We start from the raw sequence: 12,012 nt of genomic DNA on the forward strand, positions 1-12,012 counted from the left end.
GTGTCCCTACACAAAACACAATATTCCATGACACCAAAACTGTCAAAACAAAGTGCACTGCCTCACCTTCAACTCAGATCTGACACTATTTTCGTTCTCTCAAGAGCTCCACACTCTCCCCAATTTAAAAACATGCAGGGTAAGAGAAAAAAAAGGTGAGTCAACCAGCGACTCCATCTCCCAGAATGCATTGCTCAAGCGGAAACGCCCGGGACTCCATGGAAACGGCAGACTGGCGTGCTAGCTTGTAGCAGAGCAAGCAAAGTACGCTAGCTTGCATTAAATTTCGGTCCAGATAAACTTGTCTAAACATTATATTGATTTAATTTACTGCCTTTCTGAGAGGATGAGCCGTACACCGGATGCAAGAGCGAGGTGAGAGACACTCTGCGTCAAAATAAATCCGTCGTAAATGTTAGTTGCAAAGGAACCAAGTTACCGCTTTGCGTTAACAAAAAAACGTTAGCGTTGACAAAAAACAACTTCAAATGTAGCTTACAGCGAATATACCATAGATTTGCTACTTCGTTAACTTAGTTAATTACGGGTAAAACTGGGAACGACTTAACTGTTATTCGCCAGTAGGCGTAAACGCCGAGACGCCTTTAGTGGACTATGATGAGATTGTTTATTATCCCTAAACGGACAAGCCGCTAAAACAGATTTTCGACATAATCTCTAAAAGAAAGCTCAAGTGCTAACGATTTCCTGTTGAAATTTGCTTTGACACACTCAGCTGGCTATGTGTTTGTGTCATCAATGATGATGAAATAACGGCAATAACGAAATAATCTGGAAACATTGTACATCACATCCACAAGAGATTTCAGCGGGCTGCTACACAGATGTGACTTTAGTTTGTTTAAACTTAAATGACTTATTGTGCAAGAAAAATGAGGATAAACTGTCATCCTTGAACAAATCTGTTAATCATGTGCACTTTCCTATCCCTCCCTTATACACCATTTCATTGGTTCTCAACAAGGGGTAGGAGGACCCTCAAGGGTCCTTGAGGCAGTTCCAGGGGATTGCCAGAAAATGGGAAAGCCAGTGCACCTGGGATGATGTTTTTCTGAAGACTGAAGTGAAAGATTGCATCGCCCTGATTCCCTCATCAAAAAGCTTTTAGGATTTTTCATCTTTCCATTCAATTTTGGATTATTTAGTTAGATAATTGTCACAAATTAACATCATAGGGTTACTGAAGCTAAATGCTTTCGCCAAAACTAAAAAGCTAGCATCAGGCCATAAACCATCTTCACTGTGGCCACATGAAAATCCCTACCACAAGAAGGCTGTAACGTCATGTTCGACGGGATGACATTCTGTGGTCTCATTAGCCACTGCTTAGCAACCACCTTTTTTAAGGCACAAAAGCTTCCAAATTCACAAGCATAGTATTTTTTTTTTGCCATATTTTACGCTGCACAACAAAATATGAAGTCTCTTAAGCTTGTGTTAACCACAAACCTTATTCTAGGCACCTAACCAAAAACTCATCCAAAAAAACGATAAGGGCTAGGGCTATGTCCGACTCAGAATTATGCCAGTCGTAGCGGACTTGGCTGTTCAATCCAAATATTCAACAATTCATTTTTTTCCATACAAGGTTTTAAAGTTTGAATAAGCTCCATGGGATGCTGAGTATGAGAGCAGTATTAATGTCATTAGTAACAAGCTAACAGCACTAACAATGGGTGCTAAATATGAAACAACATTTGTGCTGACACTTTCAAACAAAATACACAGACGGTGTCCTATTAAGTTACTGTGAGCTGTAAATTCACCACTTCTCCTCTTCTGTGTCACTGCCTGCATGTCTGACCGCAGCTCTCAGTTCCAAAAAGTAGCATGCAAGTCAGAAGGACTCACTCTGCATAAAATCTGTGGACCAATTCGTCCCCAGAAGTACCCAGAACAGCACGCTTACCTCACTAGCAACAAAAGAACAAAAACAACTGCTCGACTTTAAGCAATCTCAGCCAACCAAGGGTTTCCGACTGATAATTCAAATCTACAACTTTTAAGGGGCAGCCCTGTTATTTTCGATATTTAATTTACTGTAAGTGTAAGCTCACACAACGTGAGTAAGAGTCATAACAGTGATTATTCTGATGATAGGTTTCACTTCCTCCACAGTTGTGCCCTCAACTATAGTTGGCACCTATAGTAATCTAGTCCTATTCCAATAACCAACATATTTTTAGATGGAGGTCCCTGAAGCAAAATCTAAATCGGGCTCTGTGACCAAATGTGTTTCAATTTAGGAGTCCTTGACATGAAAAAGGTTGAGAACCACTGCACTATTTGAGGACTGTTGTTAATGTTGCCCTCAAACCTCTCCAGGGACAACCAGACAAAAAAGATCCAGGAAAACATCACCAATGTGGAGAAACATTTTGGAGAGATGTGCCAACTGTTTGCTGCCTATGTCCGTAAAACAGCCAGGCTAAGGGATAAGTCGGATATCCTGGTTCGGGAAATCGGCATGTATGCAGACACAGAAACCCCGCACTTGAAGAGGGGTATGAAGCAGTTTGCTGACCACCTGGCCAAGATTCAAGACTACCGCCAAGCTGAGGTAAAACTGCAGTATTTCATTTCCTGCTGCTTTGACTTCAATCATCATTTCATGTTCACAGCCAAAGTATAAATTTGTTGGAACCTAACGTGAAGTTATTTGCCTTGCAGGTGGAAAGACTTGAAGCCAAAGTCATAGAGCCATTAAAAAGTTATGGAGCTGTAGTGAAACGTAAAAGGGTAAGAGTTGCTGTGAGCCGCAGCCGCGTGGATGTCTACACTGACTCCAAGTGAGCCAAATGACACTGAAAAAGTTTAATCATGATTCCTAAAGTATAAGACAAGGAAGATTTAAGACTTTTTTAATGCCACTTGGAATAAAGTTTAAGACCAGTTTTCTAATAACCAAAATTGAAGGACAATTTTATTTTTGTCCAAATGTTTATTGTAACATACAACCTGACTTTTTTTGTCCAGTGAAAAAGCACTTTTTTAAAGAGATTTTACAATGCAACATTAGAAGATCCTACTTCATGTCTGAGCATTTTTAAAACCTTTGAAAGATTAATTTAAGTCAATTTAATACCAATTAAGGCCTTGTTTTTTAGATTAATGTATTCAATGCCTTTTAACCCTGTTAATCCATGTGTCTGTGCAGTTATTCTTAAATTAGTCAAACGACCTCTCAAAGAGAAACTTTCAGAAAAACATATATACATAAACTTCTGTACAACTGATCAGAGCACTGCTATTGCTTTTCTATCTTAGGGGTGATACACATGCAGCGTCTTTAACAGCTTGGAAAACATGAGATCAGGGGCTTGGTGCTATTTATTCTTGCTCGTTAAAATATCAGATTCAAAATAGTTATACAGTATTGCAGCAAATGTTGCTCCGGCTGTCAGTTACATGAAACGTTAAAAGAAAAAAGATGAGTCCCTCAAAGATGGTGAAATTGTTTAGCTTCCTGCCTTGGCCCTTCGCTGTATAGAATCCCTAACTCTTATTTCAGTTCCAGCCGAGTCTGACTGCAGCTTTTTTGAACTGCACATTTCATAATTAAGTGTGCTCTAGCCATCAAAAATGTAGTAATAGTGTCACCAAAATGAGAATAGAGACTTAGGGGGCAATTTGGGACACAGAGCAATTTACTGTGTGGCCACATGATGGCAGTATTGATTTAATGATAATATCCAACTGACACATCAGCCTTTCTTTGTGCCACTGTCAGTATTTTCCCCTCTCAGCATCTTATTTTAAGCAGGATTAAAGGCACACAGTGCAGGATTGTCAGCTACTGCTTGCTAAATTAGCAAAATAAAAAACAACCCCAGATTCACACTTGTGTGGCGTTTTTGCCTTGCGATACTTGTGTTTTTTTCAGCACTGTATCTCTTAGATACCAACTGCTTATGATCTGGCACCTGGCTGCTGCCTTTTTATAAACCCTGATCTCACCTGAGCACTGTGGGTGTTTAACCATCCCTAACACAAGAAATAATCAGATACATAGAGCAGAGCTGCTACAGAAAAAAACACTACTTTACACTTGTAGTGGGTCATAAGTAATGATTGCAAAGAATTACTTCTGTATGAGTGTTTCTGTTGTTGTTTTTTTGTGAAGTTTTACATAGTATACCTTTAAAGAGAATTTTCTTATTGAAAATACATATAAAGTCTATTGTATCTTTGTGACCTTTGGGGTCCTGCTCATACAGTGTTGCCATAACTTAGACACGTTGCCTCGTGTTGTCCATTCAAACAGATGGCTCAGTTTAAGAGGACCACTGTTTCAAAGTTCTGTCAAAAGTGCTTCTTTTTCTAGTCTAGTCTTGTTAAAACTTAAATACTTTCAAACTGCAGACTTGCTGGAATTTAAAGTACATGCCAAAAAACAACATTTCTCAGCTTGTTGAAAAGAAACGGTCCTCTTTGAGATTGATTGTGATCGGTCATTTGTTGCACAGGCAGAGTGAGCCTGCCAAAATTTAATTAGGTCTGGCTAAATTAGGTTATTTAGTCATTAAAAAAAGTGAACTGGATTGTGTGGATGCTGAAACAATATATCACTCTTTAATATTTCATTCCAACTGTTTCTGAGTAAAGCCAAAACAAGGACCTGCACAACAGGGTGTACATGAGCTCTTGATCCGGAAACACTGAGCTTCACCAAATGTTTGTTGGATTATGCCCTTACACAAGTTTATAAATAATTGACTGTCATTCTCATAATGACTACTTTGTCCTTGTGTGCTCGTGCATCCATGCAGGAGGATCTGAAGGCGACTCAGAGTGCCAGAGACAGAGAAGCCAAACAGATGGCTCAGCTTGAGAGGACCAGACAGAGAAACCCCTCAGACAGGCAGATTATTGTATCCTTGCCTTGTTTATCAAATCCTACACTATCAAACAAAACACTTGTAATGTAACAATAACCAACTGTGTACTTTTTAATGCAGCATAATTCCTCGTTAGTTAGAGAACTGAATTAACCCTTCAACAACTGGATTGGCATCAGCTTTCTTGTGCTGCATTTAGATGTGTTTTACTAGGATCTTAACCTCTGAAACCTGAGAAAATTGGATTGATTTCTCTCAAAAACATAGGAAAAAACTAATAAGGAACTCGCAAACTGCAAAAAAAAATATACCCCAACAGAAAAGGTAACAAGGAAGTTATCTGAAACTTAGCTGGGGTGATTATTAGATAGATATTATTAAAAAAAACATGAAAAAGTTGGTCAAACTGTATTTATAATTTTCTTATTTTATACTTAAAATCATGCTACAGAGAAAAAAATATCGATTGAAATTTTTAACACTTCTGAAATCATTTTCTCTTTTTTTTCTTCTTTTCTTTACTTTTACTAATTTCTTGCTAATTTTTGGGCCATTTCTTGTTAAGTTGCTCGTGGCCCTCTTACCATGTTTTTGAAAGAAATCAAGCCAGTTCACTCAGGTTTCAAGTTAATATTGTAACAAGATTATGTCTATGTTGTCCTTGACCCATCTTTCAGTCTCAGGTGTGTCCCATATAATCTGTCCATCTCCTGCCTGCTGATGTATGACCACAAAAAGATTAAACACTTTCCAGACTTGCTTGGAAATGGATTGTAACATCTCTAACCGAAATCATACAGAGTTCAGCCACAGTTCAGTGGATGCTTGTTTGTCACATGCACTGACAGATACAAGTTTTTTCAATTCTCTTCATCTGATGGAAGCCCATCATGTTGCTTTTATCTCAATCTTAAACTCATAAACTCACAAACCTCTCTGCAGTTTCTCTGAAAGAATGTGTTGAGTCATTGTCTGACCAGCTACATTCATACCATCCTGCAGCCACTGTAGAAAACACTGTAAAAAAATTAAGCAATAACAGCAGCTTATCTTATATTATGTGAAATTACATGCATGAAATACAACTGTCCAGTTATTACTTTACCTCTTGTTGAAGGAGCACACATTACTAAGGTGTACATTGTCAAGATATGAAAGACTCTTGCCGAATGGTGGCGCAGTAACTGCAGAAACTTAAGGCACTGCAGCTCTACTGTTGGATGATATTGGCCCAATTTCAGTTGTTTCACATCATCGGCAGTGCTTTTTAGTGGGGCTTTGAGCACCACAAGCTTCTAGTTCCATTCTGTTCTAAAGAAGGCAGACATCTCTACAGGCTATATCTCCAACACTCAGCAACCTGCACCAAAACAGTCTAGATTTTTAAATAGCACTACAGGTAAGAGGAAGATAAACATTTTTGATTTGGAGGTGATCTGTCCCTTTAAATCAACAAGCATAAAGGAATACTGTTACATTTCAATATAGTCAGCTGCTTTTCTCAGAAACTTTAGCAATAACCTTTTGTTTTCGTCTGTCCTGTTTTGTAGTGTGTTGCATATTAAATTGTTCTCCCATCAGGCTGAAAGTGAGCTCCAGAGAGCCACCATGGATGCCACACGGACCACCAGGCAACTGGAGGAGACAATCGATGAGTTTGAGAAGCAGAAGATTCGAGACATCAAGGTCTGCTGCACCTAGCTTCCCATCCACCTCAAATTAAGAACTACAGTTTCAGTCGCTGTAAATATACATCTGTGGATGACAGTGAAGTGAAACCAGACACTGACGATTTGAGCAGTATTTTCTGACACCTGCCCACAACTTTTTAACCTCCTTTAGTTGTTACACCTATGTCATTTCAGAACTCTTTGTGTGATGCATTGAAATCATTTCAAAGCCTGCTCAGCAATTTAATATTATCCTTGTCTTTCCTCTTATAGAAAATCTTTGGTGAGTTTGTAACGGTGGAGATGTCCTTTCATGCCAAGGCATTGGAAGTGTACACCTTGGCCTACCAGAGCATTCAAAGTGTGGATGAGGAGGAGGACCTAGAGGTAAGCTGATGCTGTGCTCCAGTTTAAACATGATTTTTTTTAAATGTAAGTGACATCATTGACTTGGTATAATCATTGTGTCAATGGCAAACACTATATTTAAATGTGGCCTTGTACTAGCGTGAAAAGCTGATCTGTTTTTCTGCACACCCTCTCCTGTGCACTTGATTAGCCTGATCCAACAAGTCTGATATGGAATCATGGTCTTATGCATCCATTACTCATTGACTTATTGCTCACACACACTCTGAGTTACCAGGAGTGAAAGAGTGTGGACGATAGAGTCATATCAGCTACTTTCTCCTGTTTACAATTCGGTCTGAGAGGTTTGCTTTTACTATTTTAAGAGACAAAGTCCGTAGTGAGTAAAAACAAAGGATCAGTGATATTCAGCGAGCGAGGTTCCTCCTGCAGATGCCCTTGTGCTATCTCTCTCCACCCTTGCCATCTCATCTGTGTGTTTTTGCACTGAATCATCTCTCGTCCATTCATATTGAAGCGAAACTCCTCACCCAGACAAGGCTGTTTTTCAATGACTCATAGTACAAAGCATGGAAGATTGAGTCATCCGGAGGAAAAAAAAGGCACAATGACAGGCATGAAGATAATCCTGATCGAGAGAGCTTGTGGAATTTATTTTCGGTGTGGCTTAAATGGCAGTTTGCTGCGTTATCAGAGGCGTAACTTCTGAGCTGCTTTGTTTACGTGTGACCAAAGAAAGATAGCCAGATAGTGATTTGCTGGGTATTTTAGATGTGGAGTATTCAAGTTATGTGTTTTTGCTCCTACGTTTTATATAACTGTTATATAAAAATACCCCAAGTATTGCATAACATCTCTAAACTAACCATGTGCACTCACTGTGGCCACTTTACAGTCATTTTTTAAATTCAAATTCATGGTTATCTAGCATTATGTTCAGTGCACACATTTAGATTACTGATGGATGTGTAGGCATTGCTTCCATTCTTCTGTTTCACTTTGGAAAAATATAGCACCTACTGTCTTTGGCAGGTGTTCAGGAGTTCGCTGCACCCCCCTGACTACCAGTCACGCTTAGACATAGTGCGAGCTAATTCCAAAACCTCCCTCGATCGGACCGGGTCCTTCCTGAGTACATCAGGGACCGTACAGGTAAGATACAGACAACAACCCCCAGAAATTGCCCAGAAGATCCCTGTTGATTACGTTTCTGTTATCACATTACTTTTGATCTTTGACAGTTACGCAAGCATCATTGTGATTAAGACGTTTAAAAAAAATTCCCTTCTTCCTCTTGTGAACTCAGTAGTCTTCCTCATACCAGTAGAGGCTGGTGCTCCATAAGTCAGAGTCTTATCAGTTGTGCTAAAGTTTATATCGCAGCATCACCTGAGCCATCATTCACTTTGAATCTCCACACGTATCATTGCATGCCAGTAACATCATGCATTTCCTCCTACGTTCACAGTGATCCCAGCATCTGAACAGCGGTATTGCAAAAGTGAATTTATAGGATTGCCTTGTAAAATGTCTGGATAGCTGGTCTTCACTTTCTTTACTAAATAAAAAGTATGATTTGATGTTTTTGAAGAGCTGTCTGCTTTAGGGCCCGACACATGCTGCGGTTTTTGCGCCCTCAAATCCATTGACGTGCAGACGGCACGCTCAAAAGCGAGAGCGACACTGCTGCAGCATGCAAGCATTGACAAGCGAGAGTTGTATTTTCAAAATGCAGCAATGCACATCGCATGTCATGAGATGACGAACAACTAATCACTAGCAAAAGATATCTTGCGTTTCATTCGTAAATATCATTTTATAATACAGGGTTCCCACGGGCATGGAAAACTTGGATAAGTCATGGAATTCCACAATCACATTTCCTAGGTGTGAAAAAGTAATGGAATTAGTGAAAAATTATTGAAAGTTTTGGAAAAGTCATGGAATTTTGTTGTGTTACAGTATTTTTCCTTGGACAACCGCCCACGAAAAGCAACATAATGGCAATTTCTTTCTGTAGCTGTTGATGTAACAGAGCTCTGATTTGTGTCTATGTGTAATATTTTGTTAACCATCACGTACGTTTTGTCATTATCTCCCCCCGTTCTCTCTTTCCTTGCATGCCAACTAGCTGAAATTATTATAGAATAGAGTATGAATCAGAGATGCAAGTGGGGCAAGACAAAAAGTGTTATCACTGGTCCTTGGAAAGTCATGGAAAAGTTGTGAAATTTTACCCATTATATTGTGTGGCAACCCTGATAATAAATAATTAATCATTTTAGGGCGTTTTTCAGGCGGTTAAAGACGCTGAATGTGTCCTGGCCCTTAGGTCTTATGGGGTGTGTTCAGGAATCATATCTTATATCTAGAGATGTCCAGATTGTAGCTTGCGCAGGCAGAGTACTCATGGCATGAGAATGTGACTCAAATGCATCTTGCGCCACAGCTTGAGATCATACTTTGCTTCCATGATTAGGTCGGATTTTATCTGTAATCTGCAGTCACTTCCAAACAAGATGCACACTTGCAGTCTTGTATACAGCTAGAATAGCAGGCATTGACACTGGCTGCGGTCGAATACTGTTTTTTGTTTAGGACGGTACTTAACTAAGTGAAATAACCTGAACGTATCTAAGTAGCAGCCATAGCAAAAGCTGGTCAAATTGTCTAAATGCAAAGGAAAGGTGCTCAATGACAATGTTTACATGCACAAGGTATTTCGGTTTTTTCCCTTATTGCAAAAAAAAAAAAAAAAAAGAAATATTCCTACTAAGCAGTGTATTTAGCTGATGAAAATGAATATTCTACTAATATTCCTGTATACATGCATTAATGTCAGTGAATATGAGTAGACAGGAGAGTGGCAATCAATTCATTTTACTTTTGCAACTGCAAATTTCAACCATGGTATTGGAATACTATTTTTTCTCGGGTTGTCCATGTTTATTTAGCCTGAATGAAACAACATAGTGATCAATATTATATTGATATCATGATATGAGACTAAATGTTGTCTTAGATTTTGGAAATCATAATATCATAAGTGTATTTTATTCCTGGTTTTAAGGCCTGCATTACACTAAAATGATGTGATTTTCTAAACTTGCCAGACTGTTCCAGCTGTTCAATAGTTTGCCTTTACCCACTTAGTCATCATATCCACATTACTAATAAATATTTATCGTTTATCGTATAGTCTCATTGTGTAAATATTTTTGCAAATGCACCAATTTTCAAAACTACAATATAGCTGTAATATTGATATTGAGGTATCTGGTCAAAAGTATCACAATATTTTTTTTCTCCATATTTCCCAGCCCTATTTCGTTGTCTGTCTTTGGAACATTGTATTTTCACTACAGCAGACCCACTTCAATAACATCCTCGGTCGCATAATCACGCAGCCTAGTGTCTTTTTCTAAGTCCTCGTGGATTCTTCTTTACATCTTTCCTTGACCTCATGATGTTTTCCTTTGAGGTCAATAAAGTCTTTTAAAAAGAAACACTTAACTTTAAATTTTTGACTAGTTGACTTAAGCCCTCATTTAAAACTGGATAAACCATGACAATGCACATAGAATGTCCTGTTCTCAAATTATACACATGCAGTGATATGAACTAAACAGTCCTTCAACATGGGACACATTTATGTTTTTTAGTCTAATACCACCATTAAATACAAATGTAACTTTGGGAATTTGGTGCATATTTGGGTGTGTTCACAACTACACCTGTCTCGTCTCTACCAGTGAAAAACATTGAGGAAAGAAACAACTCAGCGGGAGCACCAATTGTGCTTAATGACTACCTGCTAAGTGCTTTAGCTGCATGTTTATTTGTTGTCACAGCAACAGAGAGCCTCCAGTCGGCAGACCAGAAGAGAGGAGGAGGAAGAGGACGATGAAGAGGATGAAGATGAATCTGAGGAGGAGGAAGACGAGGACGAAGACGAGGACACCGATGATGAACATTAGTTTCTTTTGTTTGTATGTGTATTACTGTTTTATAATCTTGTTCAAGGAAAGCTGTGTCATTGCCAAAATCGCCTCACACAAGTGGGTCTGAGCAGTATTGTAGGGTGTGTTGTCGTTGTTTGTTCTTTACTAACATTTAAGCCAATTATTGTCTTGTATATTTTTGTCTAATATGCAGAAATTCACATTACAAATTGCACTGGAACTACCAGAGCATTTTGTTGTTCATCTTTATAAATAAAATAAATAATCTGTTTTCACATTTTGTGTTGTTCCAGTGAACTGCCGTTCTAAAATAAGTACATGGTGTACCCTCAGTCACTTTGCATAAAAATGGCAGCAGAGAGGTTGATTGTTATTTTAGAAATCGTTCAGAGTGTGAATCATCCTAAGTGACAGTAGTTACGTGACGACTGCAGTTGAAAGTGACTCATCTCCTCCACAGAAAAGTTGTACAAATGAAGCCGGGGACATTTTGCACCACTCTGTCTCTGTTTATCAGGATATATATGCATGTGTGGGGGGTACAGTATGTGTTGTCTTCCACAGTGGAGGCTGCTGCCACTGTGTCGGCTGATGGCTCCTGTGTCTGTCTCGCATGAGTCACTCGACACATTTATCATTCCTCATCTGCCCGTGTCATGATGAATACTTTTCTGCCCTCGGACTTGTACACACAAACACAAATATTTCCTATGTTTGTTTGACACTATTACATTTACATACGTGCACAAATTTTGAATATACAAAGCTGCCATGCAAGCGGCAAGATTTTTGATATAACAAACATGAGAGCTACCAAAACCGCCCTTACAGCAACACTGATTATCTCAGTGACTGAGATAAAAGCTGTGTAGGTGGAGTGTCACCAGCCTACTGCGCAACAGCACCTTAATGCATGTAAAGGTTAATGTGTATGCAAACACAGTCACACCGGCACGTACCAGTTTTACTTTGGCATGCTGTGGATCTGAATGGCCTGTGTTGCAATGAGTCATCACCTATAAAGTGTGTGTTTGTGTGAGTCAGAGAGCTTTTCCAATCGCAGATAAACCTAAATGCTCCAACTCCTCGATCACAGGGTAGAGAAAACACTAGTGAGAGAAGTGATGAAAGAAAATCTTCATTTTAGCCAAG

General features: G+C 39.0%; 1 protein-coding gene across 2 annotated transcripts; it reads left to right on the plus strand.

The window, feature by feature from the left end:
* Positions 1-227: 227 nt before the first annotated feature.
* On the plus strand, positions 228-11,135 carry cibar1 (CBY1 interacting BAR domain containing 1). 2 transcript variants are annotated; one of them, XM_042506116.1, is made up of 9 exons: positions 228-375; positions 2,347-2,581; positions 2,692-2,760; positions 4,791-4,892; positions 5,537-5,542; positions 6,441-6,545; positions 6,803-6,916; positions 7,931-8,050; positions 10,750-11,135. In XM_042506116.1, exons 1-9 carry the CDS (start codon positions 347-349, stop codon positions 10,873-10,875), a joined length of 906 nt encoding a protein of 301 aa, XP_042362050.1. In that variant the 5' UTR covers positions 228-346; the 3' UTR covers positions 10,876-11,135. The 2 variants fall into 2 exon arrangements, with proteins under 2 accessions (XP_042362050.1, XP_042362051.1); XM_042506117.1 differs by lacking the exon at positions 7,931-8,050.
* Positions 11,136-12,012: the final 877 nt, after the last annotated feature.

The sequence above is a fragment of the Plectropomus leopardus genome, chromosome 18 (assembly GCF_008729295.1).
Source record: "Plectropomus leopardus isolate mb chromosome 18, YSFRI_Pleo_2.0, whole genome shotgun sequence".
NCBI classification, from domain to species: Eukaryota; Metazoa; Chordata; class Actinopteri; order Perciformes; family Serranidae; genus Plectropomus; species Plectropomus leopardus.

Coding starts and splice junctions, on each gene's coding strand:
- cibar1 (XM_042506116.1), top strand. CDS start 347: ATGAGCCGTACACCGGATGCAAGAGCGAG. Junction 376..2,346: donor ACACCGGATGCAAGAGCGAG/GTGAGAGACACT, acceptor AAACCTCTCCAG/GGACAACCAGACAAAAAAGA. Junction 6,917..7,930: donor ATGAGGAGGAGGACCTAGAG/GTAAGCTGATGC, acceptor TGTCTTTGGCAG/GTGTTCAGGAGTTCGCTGCA.